Genomic DNA, 18,606 nt, shown 5'->3' with positions numbered 1-18,606 from the left:
GGGCATTGAGGAATGCAGTAGAACTGAGTGATCCAGGAATAATGGTACATAGTTCCCTGAAGGTGGAATCTCATGTGGATAGGGTGGTGAATAAAGCTTTTGGTATGTTGGCTTTATAATTCAGAGCATTGAGTATAGGAGTTGGGATGTAATGTTAAAAATGAACAAGGCATTGGTAAGGCCAAATTTGGAGTATTGTGTACAGTTCTGGTCACTGAATTATAGGAAAGTTGTCAACAAAATAGAGAGAGTACAGAGGAGATTTACTAGAATGTTACCTGGGTTTCAGTACCTAAGTTACAGAGAAAGGTTGAACAAGTTAGGTCTTTATTCTTTGGAGCGTAGAAGGTTGAGGAGAGACTTGTTAGTGGTATTTAAAATTATGAGGGGGATACTCAGAGTTGACGTGGACAGTTTTTTTTCAATTGAGAGTAAGGGAGGATAGAACAAGAGGGAATGAATTGAGAGTGAAGGAGCAAAAGTTTAGGGGTAACACGACGGAGAACTCCTTTATTCAGAGAATGGTAGCTGTGTGGAACGAGCTTCCAGTAGAAGTGGTAGAGGCAGTTTCGATTTTGTCATTTACAAAAAAATTGGATAGGTATATGGACAGGAAAGGAATGGAATGGAGCATTATGGGCTGAGTGCAGGTAGATGGGACTAGGTGAGAGTAAGCATTCGGCATGGACTAAGGCCGAGATGGCCTGTTTCCGTGCTGTAATTGTTATATGGTTATATGTCATATGTTATAAATTCCATCTGCCATTTTCTGGCCCATTTTTCCAATTGGTCCAGATCCCTCTGCAAGCTTTGAAAGCCTTCCTCGCTGTCCACAACGCCTCTATCTTAGAGTCATCCACAAACTTGCTGATCCAATTTATCACATTATCATCTAGATCTTTGATATAGACAACAAACAGCAATGGTCCCAGCACCGATCCCTGAGACACACCACTAGTCACAGGCCTCCAGTCTGAGAAGCAATCATCCACTACCACTCTCCGTCTTCTCCCACACAGCCAATTTCGAATCCAGTTTACAATCTCTCCATGGATACCTTGTGTCTGAACCTTTTGAACTAAACTCTTGCGTGGGACCTTGTCAAAGCCCTTACAAAAGTCCATGTAGACAACATCCACAGCCTTTCCTTCATATGCATTCTTGGTAACCTCCTCGACAAACACTACAGGATTCATTAAACACGATCTACCACACACAAAGCCATGCTGACTATCTTTAATCAGCCCTTGGCTGTCCAAATCCTTGTATATCCGATCTCTCAGAACACCTTCCACTAATTTACCTACTACTGATGTCAGGCTCACTGGCCTGTAATTACCTGGTGTACTTTTGGAGCCTTTTTCAAACAACGGAACTACATGAACTACCCTCCAATCCTCCGGCACCGCACCCGTGGCTAAGGACATTTTAAATATTTCTGCCAAGGCCCCTGCAATTTCTACACTAGTCTCTCTCAAGGTCCAAGAAAATATCATGTCAGGCCCGGGGGATTTAACTACCTTTATTCACTGTAAGGCAACAAGCAGCTCCTCCTCTTTAATCTCTATATGTTCCATGACACTACTGCTTGTTTCCCTTAATTCCATATCCGCTATGCCAGTTTCCTGAGTAAATACTGACACAAAAAAACTTTAAGATCTCCCCCATCTCGTGAGGCTCCACACATAGACGACCACTCTGATCTTCAAGTGGAACAATTATGTCCTTTACTATCCTTTTACTATTAATATACTGGTAGAAACTCTTCGGGTTTACCTTCACATTATCTGCCAAAGCAACCTCATGTCTTCTTTTTGCCTTCCTAATTTCCTTCTTTCGTATTCCCTTACATTCTCTATCCTCTTCAAGTACCTCATTTGTCCCTTGTTAGCTATACCTACTAAACACCTACTTAACCAGATCGCCAATATCCCTTGAAAACCAAGGTTCCCTCGCCCTGTTAACTTTGCCTTTAATTCTGGCAGGAACATGCAAACTCTGCACTCTCAAAATTTCACCCTTGAAAGCGTTCCACTTACTGACACATCCTTGCCAGAAAACAACTTATCCCAATCCACTCTTCCCAGATACTCTCTCATTTCCACAAAATTGGCCCTTCTCCAATTCAGGACCTTAACTGGTGGACCAGTCCTATCCTTATCCATAATTATCTTGAAACTAATGACATTATGGTCACTGGACCCAAAATGTTCTCCTACACATACTTCTGTCACCTGACCTGTCTGGTTCCATAATAGGAGATCAGGTACTGCACCCTCTCTCGTTGGTACCTCAAGATATTGATTTAGAAAACTTTCCTGAACACATTTGACAAACTCCACGCCATCTAACCCTTTCTCAGAATGGGCGTCCCCGTCAATATGTGTAAAGTTAAAATTCCCTACGATTAAAACTTTCTGTTTCTTACATTGGTCTACAAACTCTCTACAGATTTGCTTCTCCAATTCTCTCTGACTATTGGGCGGTCTATAATACAACCCTATTAGTGTGCTCACACCTTTCCCGTTCCTCAGCTCCACCCATATGGCCTCTGTAGACGAGCCCTCCGGGATGTCCTGTCTACGCACAGCTGTGATATTCTCGGTGAATGGTAATGCCATTCCTCCCCCTTTCATCCCTACACCCTATCACGTCTGAAACAATGGACACCCAGAACATGAAGCTGTCAGTCCTGCCCCTCCTGCAAACCAAGTCTTACTATTAGCAAAAATGTCGAAATCATCATGCGCCAATCCACGACGTAAACTGATCGGCCTTACGTACAAAACTCCTTGCATTGAAATAGATGCACCTGAGAACATTTCTGTCACGTACAAACCATTGATATCTGTCTATACAAGCAGTCCTCGCATGACGCTTATCCTCCTCCACCTCACTATCTGCTCTAACACTTTGGTTCCCCTTCCCCTGCAATCTAGTTTAAAACCCCGGAGCAGAACTTGCTAACCTACCGGCAAGGATGTTAGTCCCCTCCAGTTCAGGTGCGAACTGTCCAATTCGAATGGGTCCCACCTTGCCTGGAAGAAAGCCCAATTGTCCAGAAACATGGACCCCTCCCTCACACACCATCCCCTCAGCCACGTATTTAGCTGCATTATCTTCCTATTTCTAGCCTCACTGGCACGTGGCATGGGTAGCAATCCACCTGTGAGATCTCGCTTTCCCATCCAACTTTCATCCTCTGGGCTCTCTGTTCCCACTCCCCCTTCCTTCCAACTGTTGGAACTCTCCTCAGCATCCCCGTTCCTCCTGTGGGATCTCTCATCCCCATCCCCCTTCCTCCTGTGGGATCCCCATTCCCCATCCCCCTTCTTCCTATGCGATGTACCTTCCCCAACTGACATCCTCCTGTGGGATCTTACTTCCCCAACCCCCTTCCTCCTGTATGATCTCTCTTCCACGTCCCTCCTCTTCCTGTCGGATCCCTATTACCCAACACCCTTCCTCCTGTATGATCTCTCTTCCACGTCCCTCCTCTTCCTGTCGGATCCCTATTCGCCATCACCCTTGCTCCTGTATGACCTCTCTTCCACGTCCCTCCTCTTCCTGTTGGATCCCTATTCCCCATCACCCTTCCTCCTGTATGATCTCTCTTCCACGTCCATCCTCTTCCTGTCGGATCCCTATTCCCCATCACACTTCCTCCTGTATGATCTCTCTTCCACGTCCCTCCTCTTCCTGTCGGATCCCTATTCCTCATCACCCTTCCTCCTGTATGATCTCTCTTCCACGTCCCTCCTCTTCCTGTCGGATCCCTATTCGCCATCACCCTTGCTCCTGTATGATCTCTCTTCCACGTCCCTCCTCTTCCTGTCTGATCCCTATTCCCCATCACCCTTCCTCCTGTATGATCTCTCTTCCACGTCCCTCCTCTTCCTGTCGGATCCCTATTCCCCATCACCCTTCCTCCTGTATGATCTCTCTTCCACGTCCCTCCTCTTCCTGTCGGATCCCAATTCCCCATCACCCTTCCTCCTGTATGATCTCTCTTCCACATCCCTCCTCTTCCTGTCGGATCCCTATTCCCCATCACCCTTCCTCCTGTATGATCTCTCTTCCACATCCCTCCTCTTCCTGTCGGATCCCTATTCCCCATCACCCTTCCTCCTGTATGATCTCTCTTCCACGTCCCTCCTCTTCCTGTCGGATCCCTATTCCCCATCACCCTTCCTCCTGTATGATCTCTCTTCCACGACCCTCCTCTTCCTGTCAGATCCCTATTCCCCATCACCCTTCCTCCTGTATGATCTCTCTTTCACGTCCCTCCTCTTCCTGTCGGATCCCTATTCCCCATCACCCTTCCTCCTGTATGATCTCTCTTCCACGACCCTCCTCTTCCTGTCGGATCCCTATTCCCCATCACCCTTCCTCCTGTATGATCTCTCTTTCACGTCCCTCCTCTTCCTGTCGGATCCCTATTCCCCATCACCCTTCCTCCTGTATGATCTCTCTTCCACGTCCCTCCTCTTCCTGTCGGATCCCTATTCCCCATCACCCTTCCTCCTGTATGATCTCTCTTCCACGACCCTCCTCTTCCTGTCAGATCCCTATTCCCCATCACCCTTCCTCCTGTATGATCTCTCTTTCACGTCCCTCCTCTTCCTGTCGGATCCCTATTCCCCATCACCCTTCCCCCTGTATGATCTCTCTTCCACGTCCCTCCTCTTCCTGTCTGATCCCTATTCCCCATCGCCCTTCCTGCTGATGGGCCTCTGTTCCCATTACCCTCCTCCTGTGGCATCTGTCTTTCTCATCTCTCTTCCTCCAGTGGGATTTCTCTTCCCCATCGCCCTTCCTGCTGATGGGCTTCTGTACCCATACCCCTCCTCCTGTGGCATCTGTCTTTCTCATCTCCCTTCCTCCAGTGGGATCTCTCTTCCCCATCCCCCTTCCTGCTGATGGGTCTCTGTTCCCATTCCCCTCTTCCTGTGGCATCTGACTTTCTCAGCTCCCCTCCTCCCGTAGGATCGCTCTACTCCATCACACTTCCTCCTGCTGTTTCTCTCTTCCTCATGCTCCTTCCTCCTGTGGAATTGCTCTTCCTCATCCCCCTTCTTTCTGTGGGATGACACTCCCACATCCCCTTCCTCACTCCCTTGATCTTTTTTCATCTCCACCTCTGTTCATCCTGTGGGAATCTCTCTTCCCCATCCCACTTCCTCCAGTGGGATCACTCCTCCCCATCCACCTTCTTCCTCTGGGATGCCTTTCCCCATCCACCTTCGCCAGTGAGGCATTTGTTCCCATCCCCCCACTCTTCTTGTGGGATCTCCCTTCCATATCCCCCTTCCTCCCGTGGGATCTCTGTTCCACATCCCACTTCCTGGTGTGGGATCTCTCTTACCCATCCCCCTTCCTCCTGTGGTATCTCTCTTCCCCATCCCCCTTCCTCCTGTGGGATCTCCCTTCCCCATCCCCTTCCTCAAGTGGGATCTTTCTCCCCCATCCCCCTTCGTGCTGTAGGATCTCTCCCCCCCATCCCTTTTCCTCCTGTGGGATCTCTCTTCCACATCCCTCTTCCTGGTGTGGGATCTCTCTTCCCCATCCCCCTTCCTCCTGTGGGATCACTCTGCCTCATCTCCCTTCCTCCTGTGGGATATCTCTTCCCAATCCCACATACTCCTACGGGATCTCACTTCCCCATCCCCTTTCCTCCTGTGGGATTTCTGTTCCCCATCCCCCAATCTTCTTGTGGGATCTCTCTTCCCCATCCCTCTTTCTCCTCTGGGATCTCACTTCCCCTTCCTCTTGTGGGATCTCTCTTCCCTATCTCCCTTCCTCCTGTGGAATCTCTCTTCCCCATCCCTCTTTCTCCTCTGGGATCTCACTTCCCCTTCCTCCTGTGGGATCTCTCTTCCCTATCTCCCTTCCTCCTGTGGAATCTCTCTTCCCATTCCCCCTTTCTGCTGTGGGATCTCGCTTCCCCATTCCCCTTCCTCCCATGGGATCTCTCTTCCCCATCCCCCTTCCTGCTGTAGGATCTCTCCCCCCCCCATCCCTTTTCCTCCTGTGGGATCTCTCTTCCACATCCCTCTTCCTGGTGTGGGATCTCTCTTCCCCATCACCCTTACTACTTATAGATCGCTCGTCCATCCGAACACCTCCTGTGGGCTCTCTCTTCCACATCCCACTTTCTGCTTTTGGGCCTCTGTTCCAATTCCCCTCTTCCTGTTGCATCTGTCTTTCTCATCTCCCTTCCTCCTGTGGGATCTCTCTTCCACATCCCCCTTCCTCCTGTGGGATCTCTCTTCCCCATCCCCCTTCCAGCTGTTGAATCTCGATACCCCATCCCCCTTCCTCACGTTGGGTCTCTCTTATGCACCCCTCTTCCTCCTGTGGGATATCTCTTCCCAATCCCCTTTCCTCCTGTGGGATTTCTGTTCCCCATCCCCCAATCTTCTTGTGGGATCTCTCTTCCCCATCCCTCTTTCTCCTCTGGGATCTCACTTCCCCTTCTACCTGTGGGATCTCTCTTCCCTATCTCCCTTCCTCCTGTGGGATCTCTCTTCCCCATCCCCCTTCCTCCTGTGGGATATCTCTTCCCCATCGGCCTTCCTCCTTTGGAATCACTTGACCATCCGACTTCCTTCTAGTGGAATCTCTCTACCCCATCACTGTACTGCTGTGGAATTAATCTTCTCCACCCCCTTTCTTCCTGTGGGATCTTTCTTCACCATCCCACATACTCCTGTGGGATTTCACTTCCCAATCCCCCTTCCTTCTCTGGTTTATCTCTTCCCCATCCCCTTCCTCCTGTGGGATCTCTATTCACCATCACCCTTTCTCATGTGGGGCCTCTGTTCCCATCCCCTACTCTTCGTTTGGCATCTCTCTTCCACATTTTCCTTCCTCTTGAGAGATCTATCTCTTCCCCACCCCTTTCCACCTGTGGGATCTCTCTTCCCCAAACCTGCTTTTGGATCTCCCTTTCTCTTCCCCCTTCATGCTGTGGGCTCTCTCTTCCTCATCCCCCTTCCTCCTGTGGGATCTCTCTTCACCATCCCCTTCCTCCTGTGGAATCTCTATTCAACATCACCGTTTCTCGTGTGGGGCCTTTGCTCCCACCCCACAATCTTCTTTTGGAATCTCTCTTCCACATCTTCCTTCCTCTTGAGAAATCTATCTCTTCCCCACTCCCTTTCTCCTGTGGGATCTCTCTTCCACATCCCCTTCCTCCTGAGGGATCACTCTTCGCCATCTCCTTTCTTACTGTGGGATCTCTCTTCCCCATCCCACTACCTACAGTGGGATCACTCATCCCCATCCGTCTTTCTCCTCTGGGATCTCATTTCCCCTTCCACCTTCCGCCTGTGGGGTCTCTGTTCCCATCCGCCCCACTTCCTGTGGAATCCTTGCACACTTCCTCCTCTGGGCTCTCTTTGCAATCCCCCTTCCTGCTGTTGGGCCTCTGTTCCCATTCCCCTCTTCCTGTGGCATCTCTCTTCCCCATCCCCCTTACTCCTGTGGGATCTCTCTTCCCCCACTTCCTCCCGCTGGATCTTTCTTCCCCATCCCCCTTCCCCTATTGGAATTTATCTTCCCCATCCCCTTTCTTCCTGTGGGATCTCTCCTCCCCAACCCTGCTGTTGGATCTCCTTTCCCCTTCCCCCTTCATGCTGTCGGCTCTCTCTTCCCCGCCCCCTTCCTCCTGTGGGATCTCTATTCACCATCACCCTTTCTTGTGTGTGGCCTATGTTCCCATCCCCCACTCTTCTTTTGATATCTCTCTTCCACATCTTCCTTCCTCCTGAGGGATCTATCTCTTCCCCACCCCCTTCCTCTTGTGGGATCTCTCTTCCCCATCCCCCATCCCCCATCCCCCTGTGGGAACTCTCTTCCCCACTCCTTCCTCCTGTGGGATCTCTCTTCCACATCTCCCTTACTTCAGATGGATAACTCTGCCTCCTTCCCTGTCCCCCTTTGGGATCTCTCATCAGCATCCCTCTTTCTCCTGTGGGATCTCTCTTCCCCTTCCCCTTCCTCCTGTGGGATCTCTCTTCCACATCCCATTTCCTGCTTTTGGGCCTCTGTTCCCATTCCCCTCTTCCTGTGGCATTTGTCTTTCTCATCTCCTTTCTTCCAGTGTGATCTCTCTTCCCCATCCCCCTTCCTCCTGTGGGAACTGTTCCCCATCCCCCTACCTCCGCTGATTTATCTCTTCCCCATTGCCATTCCTCCTTTGGGATCTCTCATCCCCATCCCCTTTCCTCCGGTGGGATTTATCTTCCCTACCCCCTTCCTCCTGTGGGATCTCTCCTCTCCAACCCTGCTGTTGGATCTCCCTTCCACTTCCCCCTTCCTGCAGTGGGCTTCCTCTTTCCCAACCCCCTTCCTCCTGTGGGATATCCCTTCCCATCACCCTTCTTCCTTTGGGATCACTCGTCCATCTGACTTCCTCCTGTGGGATATCCCTTCCCCATCCCCCTTCCTCCTGGGGGATCTCTCTTGCCCATCCCCCTTCCTCCTGTGGGATCTTTATTCACCATCACCCTTTCTCGTGTGGGTTCTCTGTTCCCATCCCCCATTCTTCTTGAGGGATCTCTCTTCCCCATCCCTTTAGCTCGGGTGCGTCTATTTCACTGTGTCCCATTGACATTTCTGTATTTCTGTTAGGAACATTTTGTTTAGCCATCTGGAAATGAGAGAGTTTACAGGGTCACACCAACAAACTAAATTACCGACATTCGGTGAATACCCTGGAGCTGGGCAGTGAGGGACATTGACAGTGATGGGAACTCCGATCAGTGATTTACTGAAGGGTTTAATGTTTCCTGAAATATACGAGCGAGAGAAATTCCCCCAAAACCACGGTTTGAATCACTTTGTTCATCAATTTGTCTGTTTGTGTTTAGGCTTGGGCAGAATGACCTGGGAGATTCAGGAGTGAAACTGGTGTCTGCGGCCCTGAGGAACCCGGAGTGTAAATTACAGAAACTGGGGTAAGTACCAGACTGTGGGAGATTGTGTTTACAGTCACTGGGTGTCTGACACTGAACGTTAATGTGATCAGCAGAAACAAAGAAACATAGAAAACATACAGCACAATAGAGGCCCTTCGGCCCACAAAGCTGTGCCGAACATGTCACTACCTTATCATTACCTCGGTTTTACCCATAGCCCACTATATTTCTAAGCTCCATGTAGACATTCTGGAATTAAAAGACCCTATCGTTTCCGCCTCCAGCAGCCCTTTCCACGCACTCACCACTCTCTGCGTAAAAAAAACTTACCCCTGACATCTCCTCTGTACCTACTTCCAAGCACCTTAAAACTATGCCCTCTTGTGCTAACCATTTCAGCCCTGGGGAAAAGCCTCTGACGAACCACATGATCAATGCCTCTCATTATCTTGTACACCTCTATCAAATCACCTCTCATCCTCTGCCTCTCCAAGAGAAAAGGCTGAGTTCACTCAACTTATTCTCTTAAGGCTTGGTCCCCAATCCAGGCAACATCCTTGTAAATCTCCTCTGCACCCTTTCTATGGTTTCCACGTCCTTCCTCTAGTAAGGCGACCAGAATTGAGCACAGTACTCCAAGTAGGGTCTGACCAGGGTCCTGTATAGCTGCAACATATAAGCATATAACAATTACAGCACGGAAACAGGCCATCTCGGCCCTTCTAGTCTGTGCCGAACGCTTACTCTCACCTAGTCCCACTGGCCCGCACTCAGCCCATAATCCTCCTTTCCTTTCCTGTCCATATACCTATCCAATTTTACTTTAAATGACAATACCCAACCTGCCTCTACCACTTCTACTGGAAGCTCATTCCACACAGCCACCACTCTCTGAGTAAAGAAATTCCCCCTCGTGTTACCCTTAAACTTTTGCCCCCTAACTCTCAAATTATGTCCTCTTGTTTGAATCTCCCCTACTCTCAACGGAAAAAGCCTATCCACGTCAACTCGATCTATCCCCCTCATAACCTCTCAACTCTTAAACATTACCTCTCAACTCTTAAACTCAATCCCACGACTGATGAAGGCCAATACACCGTACGCCTTCTTAACTACAGAGTCAACCTGCATAGCAGCTTTGAGTGTCCTATGAACTCGGACCCCAAGATCCCTCTGATCCTCCACAAGGCCAAGTCTTACCATTAATACTATATTCTGCCATCATATTTGACCTACCAAAGTGAACCACTTCACACTTATTTGGGTTGAACTCCATCTGCCACTTCTCAGCCCAGTTTTGCATCCTATCAGTGTCCCGTTGTAACCTTTGACAGCCCTCCACACTATCCAAAACACCCCCAACCTTTGTGTCATCATCAAATTTACTAACCCATCCCTCCACTTCCTCATCCAGGTCATTTATAAAAATCACAAAGACTAGGGGTCCCAGAACAGATCCCTGAGACACTCCACTGGTCACCGGCCTCCATGCAGAATATGACCCGTCTACAACCACTCTTTGCCTTCTGTGGGCAAGCCAGTTCTGGATCCACAAAGCAATGTCCCCTTGGATCCCATGTCTCCTTACTTTCTCAATAAGTCTTGCATGGGGTACTTTATCAAATGCCTTGCTGAAATCCATATACACTACATCTACTGCTCTACCTTATCAATGTGTTTAGTCACATCCTCAAAAAAAGCATTCAGGCTTGTAAGGCATGACCTACCTTTCACAAAGCCATGCTGTCTGTTCCTAATCATATTTTACCTCTCCAGGTGTTCATAAGCCCTACCTCTAAGGATCTTCTCCATCAACTTACCAACCACTGAAGTAAGACTCACTAGCCTATAATTTCCTGGGCTATCCCTACTCCCTTTCTTGAATAAGTGAACAACATTCGGAACCCTCCAATCCTCCGGAACCTCTCACATCCTCATTGATGATGCAAAGATCATTGCCAGAGGCTCAGCAATCTCCTCCCTCGCATCCAACAGTAACCTGGTGCACATCTCTTCCAGTCTCGGTGACTTATCCAACCTGATGCTTTCCAAAAGCTCCAGCACATCCTCTTTCTTAATATCAACATTCTCAAGCTTTTCAGTCAACTGCAAGTCATCCCTACAATCGCCAAGATCCTTTTCCGTCATGAATGCTGAAGCAAATGATTAATTAAATACCTCCGCTATTTCCTCCGGTTCCATACGCACTTTTCCATTGTCACAATTGTTTGGTCTTATTCTTTCACATCTTATCCTCTTGCTCTTCACATACTTGCAGAATGCTTTGGGGTTTTCCTTAATCCTGTCCGCCAAGGCCTTCTCATGGCCCCTTCTAGCTCTCCTGATTTAATTCTTAAGCTCCTTCCTGCTAGCCTTATAATCTTCCAGATTCATATCATTACCTCATTTTTTGAACGTTTCACAAGCTCTTCTTCTTGACTAGATTTACAACAGCCTTTGTGCACCACGGATCTTGTACCCTACCGTCCTCTCCATATCTCATTGGAACGTACCTACTCAGAACCCCACGCAAATATCCCCTGAACATTTTCTACATTTCTTCGGTATGTTTCCCTGAGGACATCTGTTTCCAATTTATGCTTACAAGTTCCAGCCTGATAGGCTCATAGTTCCCCTTACTCCAAATAAAGGTTTCCCTAACTTACCTGATCCTATCCCTCTCTAATGCTATGGTAAAAGAGATAGAATTGTGATCACTATCTCCAAAATGCTATCCCACTGAGAGACCTGACACCTGACCAGGTTCATTTCCCAATAGCAGATCAAGTACAGCCTCCCCTCTTGTAGGCTTATCTACATATTGCTTCAAGAAACCTTCCTGAACACACCTAACAAATTCCACCCCATCTAAACCCCTCACTCTATGGAGATGCCAATCAATATTTGGGAAGTTAAAATCTCACACCTCAACAACCCTGTTATTATTACTCCTTTCCAGAATCTGTCTCCCTATCTGCTCCTCGATGTCCCTGTTACTGTTGGGTGGTCTATACAAAACACCCAGTAGAGTTATTGACCCCTTCCTGTTCCTAACTTCCACCCACAGAGACGCCGTAGACAACCCCTCCATGACGTCCTCCTTTTCTGCAGCCGTGACACTATCTCTGATCAACAGTGCCAGGTCCCCACCTCTTTTGCCTCCCTCCCTGTCCTTTCTGAACAATTAAATCCTGACACTTGAAGTAGCCATTCCTGCCCCTGCACCATCCTAGTCTCTGTAATGGCCACCAAATCATAGCTCCGAGAGCTGATCCACGCTCTAAGCTCATCCGTTTTATTCATCATACTCCTTGCATTAAAATGGACACATCTCAAACCATCGGACTGAGTGCCTCCCTTCTCTATCACCTGCGTATCCTCCCTTTCACATTGTCTCCAAATTCTCTCTATTTGTGAGCCAACCTTCCTCTCCTCTATCACATCAATTTGGTTCCCTCCCCCCAGCAATTCTAGTTTAAACTCTCCCCAGTAGCCTTAGCAAACCTTCCTGTCAGGATATTGTTCCCCCTGAGATTCAAGGGCAACCCGTCATTTTTGTACAGGTCACCCCTGCTCCAAAAGAGGTCCCAATGATCCAGAAATCAGAATCCCTGCCTCCTCCTCCAATCCCTCAGCCACGCGTTTATCCTCCACCTCATCCTAATATTATTCTCACTGTCACGTTGCACAGGCAGTAATTCCGAGATCACTACCTTTGAGGTCCTGCTTCTCAAATTACTTCCTAACACCCTGTACTCTGTTTTCAGGACCTCTTCCCTTTTCCTGCCTGTCACTGGTACCAATATGTCCCACGACCTCTGGCTGTTCTCCCTCCCACAGCAGGATATCTTGGACGTGATCCGAAACATCCCGGACCCTGGCACCTGGGAGGCAAACTTGCATCCGAGTTTCTTTCCTGCGTCCACAGAATCATCTGTCTGACCCCCTGACTATAGTCCCCTATCTCTGCTGCCTTCTTCTTCCTTTCCCTGCCCTCCTGAGCCACAGGGCCAGACTCTGTGCCAGACGCACTGACACTGATGCTCCCCAACCCCGTAGGCTAGCCCCCTCCGGCAGCACTCTTATTGTCAAGGGGTACAGCCACTGGGGTACTCTCTAGTACATGCTTCTTGGCCTTCCCTCTCCTGACTGTGACCCATTTCTTCAGTCTCCCGTGGCCCTGGTGTGACCACCTGCCTGTAACTCCTCTCTATCACCTCCTCGCTCTCCCTGACCAGACGAAGGTCATCGAGCTGCATCTCCAGTTCCCTAACTCGGTCCCTAAGGAGCTGCAGCTCGACACACCGGGTGCAGCTGTTGCCGTCCAAGAGGCTGGGAGACTCCAGGATCTCCCACATCTGACACCGAGCACAGAGAACCAGCCTCACACACATTCTCTCTGTCTGTATTGTAAACAGATAACCTACCTCGCCTCCACCCATTATCGCCGAAGCACCGTTGAGCCAAAGCCTTCCTACTCTGTCTCCCGCTCCTCTGACGCTCGCTCTGTAAATCTGTCTTCCTTTTAAACTCTTCTCGCTGTTCTCACTGGCCGACTTGCACAGTCGTGCTGAAGGAAATAATCAGTAATTGTGTTACTGATAAACACTGGGGATTTGTACCGTCACCTGTCTCTCTGTGTCCTTCACCCTCACTCTCTCTCATCTCTAGGCTGGAGAATGTCGGTCTCACAGATTCTGGTGCCGAGGATCTCCTCTCCGCTCTCAGTACAAACCCATCACTGACGGAGCTGGACCTGAGTGATAATAAACTGGGAGATTCAGGAGTGAAACTGGTGTTTGCGGCTCTGAGGAACCCAGAGTGTAAAATACAGAAACTGCGGTAAGTACCAGACGGTGGGAGATTGTGTTTACAGTCACTGGGTGTCTGACACTGAACATTAATGTGATCAGTAATTGTGCTACTGATAAACATTCGGGATTTGTACCGTCTCCTGTCTCTCTGTGTCCTTCCCCCTCACTCTCTCTCATCTCCAGGCTGAGGGAGGTCGGTCTCACAGATTCCGGTGCCGAGGATCTCGTCTCCGCTCTCAGTACAAAACCATCACTAACGGAGCTGAACCTGAGTGGTAATGAACTGGGAGATTCAGGAGTGAAACTGGTGTCTGCGGCTCTGAGGAACCCGGAGTGTAAAATACAGAAACTGCGGTAAGTACCAGACTGTGGGAGATTGTGTTTACAGTCACTGGGTATCTGACACTGAACATTAATGTGATCAGTAATTGTGTTACTGATAAACACTGGGGATTTGTACCGTCTCCTGTCTCTTTCTGTCCTTCACCCTCACTCTGTCTCATCTCCAGGCTGAGGGAGGTCGGTCTCACAGATTTTGGTGCCGAGGATCTCGCCTCCGCTCTCAGTACAATCCGATCACTGACGGAGCTGAACCTGGGTTCTAATAAACTTGGAGATTCAGGAGTAAAACTGGTGTCTGCGGCTCTGAGGAACCTGGGGTGTAAAATACAGAAACTGTGGTAAGTACCAGACTGTGGGAGATTGTGTTTACAGTCACTGGGTGTCTGACACTGAACATGAATGTGATTAGTAATTGTGTTACTGATAAACACTGGGGATTTGTACCGTCTCCTGTCTCTCTGTGTCCTTCACCCTCACTCTTTCTCATCTCCAGGCTGAGGGATGTCGGTCTCACAGATTCTGGTACCGAGGATCTCATCTCCGCTCTCAGTACAAACCCATCACTGACGGTGCTGAACCTGGAATTAAACTCTCTGACAGACAGATCCGTTCCCGCTCTCCGCCGCCTCATATTGACCCTCCTGAGTCTGAAGCTGATCGAGTGAGTGTTTGTGTTAATGTTCAATGTGATAAAATATCAGTGGATCCGCGGGTTTTCTGGTGGTATTTGTCTGTGAGTGTTGTTGAAACATTAACCCCGGTCCCCTGTTAGTGACACTGTTGTGTAATCTGTTTATTTCATCTTTATTCTCCCATCTGTTTCAGGCTGGACGGGAATCGGTTCAGTGAGACCGGGGAGAAGGAACTGAGATCTCTGCGGGGATCCAGACCCGGACTGATAGTGATCCTGAACATCTGAATGTGTGAACATCCCCGCCCGCGGGATGGCGACATTTGGCCGATTCCCCGCCCTCCCCTTTAACTCCCGCCCTTATCTTTAATGGCCGCGTGCCTGGTTCAACTCCCAACGGTTTTAACGGAACCGGCTCAGGTCTCTCGCTGTGTGTCGCTCGGAACGTTCCCACAGTGACGTGTTTCCGCCTGTTGTCCGGCGGGGCAGCTTCCGCCGATGTGCGAGTTCGAGACTCCCACGTGACACCCCGGGGAATTACCCAGACAGGAAGAGCCCGGGGGCCGGGGCTCAGTCTGGGACACCGGTGTCCCGGGGTCGGATTATCCCGGGAGAGAATCCTTTTGCTCCCTTTGCTGAGGACGGTGCATTCGGCAGCCTGGCCGATATAATGATGTTAAATTGACAAATCCCTCGGCAGTGACCCAGGATCTGCAGCGATCCCGGACACGTTCCTGAAGTGTGATTTTATAATCATCGGTTCCCCGATGCAGAGTGACGGTGAGAAACGGGACTGATGATTCAACCGGTCACTCGTTGTCGCCGGTCAGTTAATTGTGTGTGACTGTGAGTGAGTCGGGAGCAGCTTATTTATTCCCGCACGTCAGCAGCTCACACATTGTTTAATTTACATTTGTAAATTTAGTCACACCCAGGACCTGACACAGAGTGAATTTCCCTCCACACCGTCCCATCACACACTCCCGGGGTCAGACACAGAGTGAATTTCCCTCCACACCGTCCCATCACACACTCCCGGGGTCAGACACAGAGTGAATCACCCTCCACACCGTCCCATCACACACTCCCGGGGTCAGACACAGAGTGAATCTCCCTCCACACCGCCCCATCACACATTTGCAATGCCAAACACAGAGTGAAGCTCCGTCTGCACCATTCCATCACTCAATTAATTCCACCCTGCAAAATCTCATTTCAGGGAAGCAGGCACCATCAATTTGCGGGAGACTCCCGGAACTCCCGGGAGAGGTGGGATGTCTGCAATAGAGCAGCTCCTTAGAGGCCAGCCAGCTAGTTTAAATAGCGTTAGCTATGCTAATGAACGAATTAGCATAATTCGTTAAACTCACCTCAACAGTGATTTAACCCCCCATGGGCAATAGAAAAGTCACTGTTGCAAACAGTGCAGCGAGCAACACTGTCATTATTCCTGACCCCTATTAGGCAGGGGTAAACTTTAGTGTAGTCTGGGGTGAAGTACGTTTTGTATTTTCTTTTTTTTTAATACTCTGCCATGGAGCGCTCCCTCCCTCTCCCACCCACTCTCTCCCACTCTCTCCCCCTCCCTTCCCCTCTCTCTCCCCCTCTCAAAAAAATCGATTTGCGGGAGATTGTATATAATTCGCGGGCATCAGGGAACCGCTATCAATATGCAGGAGACTCCCGGAACTTCCGAGAGAGGTGGGATGTCCGACGCTTCACTTGAAATGGCCGCTGGAGAGGGAGTGACGGCTTTGGTAGAAGTGAGCACAAGAGAGGGAGGGACGCGCTGATTTAAAATGGGCGAATCCTTGGTTAATGTGGCCGCCAGGGATGGAGTGAGACACTGACTTACAATGGCCACTGTCACACACAGAATCTATGGCGAAGGAACATGCGGTGCCCATGGATACAATCCCGGGATCGAGTGTGTTATTGATTGTAATAACTATTTTAATTTGTGCTTTATATAGTCTTGGGCGCTGTACATATGTTTTAAGTCCAATAATATTGTCATTGAATAAACTAATGTATATATCTCAGATATTCACACATACACATATACATGTGGGTTTTGGGGAGGAGGGGTGAGGGGTTTGGGAGGAAGAGGAGTGATGGGACGAGGAGTGGACTGATGAGACGGTGAGCGTGGCGAAGTCACTGACTCAATAGGGGACGGAAAGGGGAGGGGCGAAAGTTCCTGTCACAAACTGGTGGCCGACATGGAGAAGACAAAGACGGGGTGAGGAGGAGTGAAACGACAGGAAGGGAGTGGGTGATGGGACGGGGAGGGAGGGGATGTAATGGGAAGGGAGAGGATGTAATGGGACGCGAGGGTGTTCTGATTGGACAGGATGTGGAGTGTGGGGGAGTGACATTTTCAATAGTGGAAGATGAATGGGTGGTGACAATTGCCTTCGCAAATAAGACGAGCTGCAAGAAAGGGGGCGTACTCGAGGGCAAGGGGGAGCGGGGGTGGGGGTAGTCGGGGACGCGGCCAGGGCTGATGAGACGGAGAGTTGAGTGTCCCAACAGAGGGAGAGAGGAGCGACTCACTCCATGACAGAGGGAAGGGATCAGGTGCGGGAGCAGAATTTCCCATCAGAAAATTTCATCACCCAGGATGTGGTGGATGACGGGAGAAAGGGCAAGGGGTCAGAGAGGGGAGGGTGTCTGGAGTGACGGGCTGAGTAGGGGAGTGAATCACTGGGTAACAGAGAGAGAGAGAGAGAGGGCGATGAGGAGAGGTGAAGATTGGCATCGCAAAATGGTAGCCAAACAGCGTACGATGCAGAGGATCGAGATGGTGGGGAGAGGAGAGCGAGGGGAGGGAGGGAAGGGGTTTGCGAGTGATGGGATGGGAAGGAGGGTGACAAGATGGTGAGGGAGTGACACACTTCGTGGTGGAGGAAGTGGGAAGGAGGGTCTCACACTGTCACAAAATGGCTGTTAAATGGAAGGTTAAATGGAGAGTCGGGAGATCGGGCACCGAGGGGAAGGAGAGGAGGGATGAGGAGATGAGATTGAACAAACAGGGAGGGAAGTTAGTGGAAGGTGAGGAAAAGGGTTTGCCCCATTCTATGATGCGGGGAGAGCGGTTGTCAATGGTAACCATCACAAAATGGCCGCCAGCCAGGGTGAGATGGGCGGTGATAGAGGGGAGAGCGAGGGGACAGAGAGCGGAGTGTTTCAGAAGTGACGAGAGCCGAGGGTGGGAGAGGGCGTCTCGTAACAAGGGAGATGGAACTGGGGGGTTCCCACGGGGGAGGAATGTGACTACGGGAAGAGGCTAGCACCGTTACCCGCCCCTCCCCTCCTCAATTTCGAAAGTCCTGCTTTGACTTTTCTTTCGGGCTGAGCCTCAGATCGCACGGCCCGAATCGTTCAGGCTGTCCCGTGGAGTAGGGGGACGTGTCGTCACTGGGGCCCGTCAAAGGCAGGAGTGGGCGCCGGCTTGCCGGAGATGATAGAGGCGAGTCTGGCGGTGCGGGCTGGTTGGCCTGGATCACCACCATTTTCTGCAGGGGGGTGGGGGAGAGGGAGGGGTCAGATTGAGGATGGGAGGGTAGAAAGAGAAGGTGAGGAGAGGAGATGAGATCCACTCCCTCAGCCTCTCTCTCAGTCCCCTCTGTCCCCTCTTCTCTCTCCATCTCTTCCCCGACCTCTCTCTCCCCACCCTATCCTCCTCTCTCCACCCCTCCACCCTATCCTCCTCTCTCCACCCCTCTCCGCACCCTTTTATTCCTTTTCTGCCTCCATTTCTCTCTACCCCTCCCGCTCTCTTGCTCCCTCCCCACGGTGTTCACCTCCCCCGTCTCTTGTACCCATGCCTCATTCCTCGCCGCCCACACACACACCCGCCCCCGTGCACAGTAAGATCCCACTCACCACCGGAGGC

The 18,606-nt window shown here is 50.2% G+C and overlaps 2 protein-coding genes across 2 annotated transcripts in view; both read left to right on the top strand.

The window, feature by feature from the left end:
* Nucleotides 1–18,606, top strand: part of LOC140722996 (NACHT, LRR and PYD domains-containing protein 3-like) — a 725,328-nt gene that overhangs the window by 38,686 nt on the left and 668,036 nt on the right. The window lies entirely within an intron of this gene.
* On the top strand, nucleotides 2,731–16,741 carry LOC140722986 (ribonuclease inhibitor-like). Its single transcript, XM_073037610.1, has 5 exons — nucleotides 2,731–2,780; nucleotides 13,593–13,763; nucleotides 13,919–14,089; nucleotides 14,571–14,738; nucleotides 14,903–16,741. Exons 1-5 carry the CDS (start codon nucleotides 2,731–2,733, stop codon nucleotides 14,994–14,996), a joined length of 654 nt encoding a protein of 217 aa, XP_072893711.1. The 3' UTR covers nucleotides 14,997–16,741.

The sequence above is a fragment of the Hemitrygon akajei genome, unplaced genomic scaffold (genome assembly GCF_048418815.1).
Source record: "Hemitrygon akajei unplaced genomic scaffold, sHemAka1.3 Scf000096, whole genome shotgun sequence".
NCBI classification, from domain to species: Eukaryota; Metazoa; Chordata; class Chondrichthyes; order Myliobatiformes; family Dasyatidae; genus Hemitrygon; species Hemitrygon akajei.
This window is presented reverse-complemented; position numbering and strand designations above follow the sequence as displayed.

Bases quoted from the DNA above. Each gene is read 5' to 3' on its own strand.
- LOC140722986 (XM_073037610.1), top strand. From the start codon at position 2,731: ATGTCGAAATCATCATGCGCCAATCCACGACGTAAACTGATCGGCCTT. The intron at 2,781-13,592 runs GTACAAAACTCC...TCTCATCTCTAG, and splicing joins CGTAAACTGATCGGCCTTAC to GCTGGAGAATGTCGGTCTCA. The intron at 13,764-13,918 runs GTAAGTACCAGA...TCTCATCTCCAG, and splicing joins TGTAAAATACAGAAACTGCG to GCTGAGGGAGGTCGGTCTCA.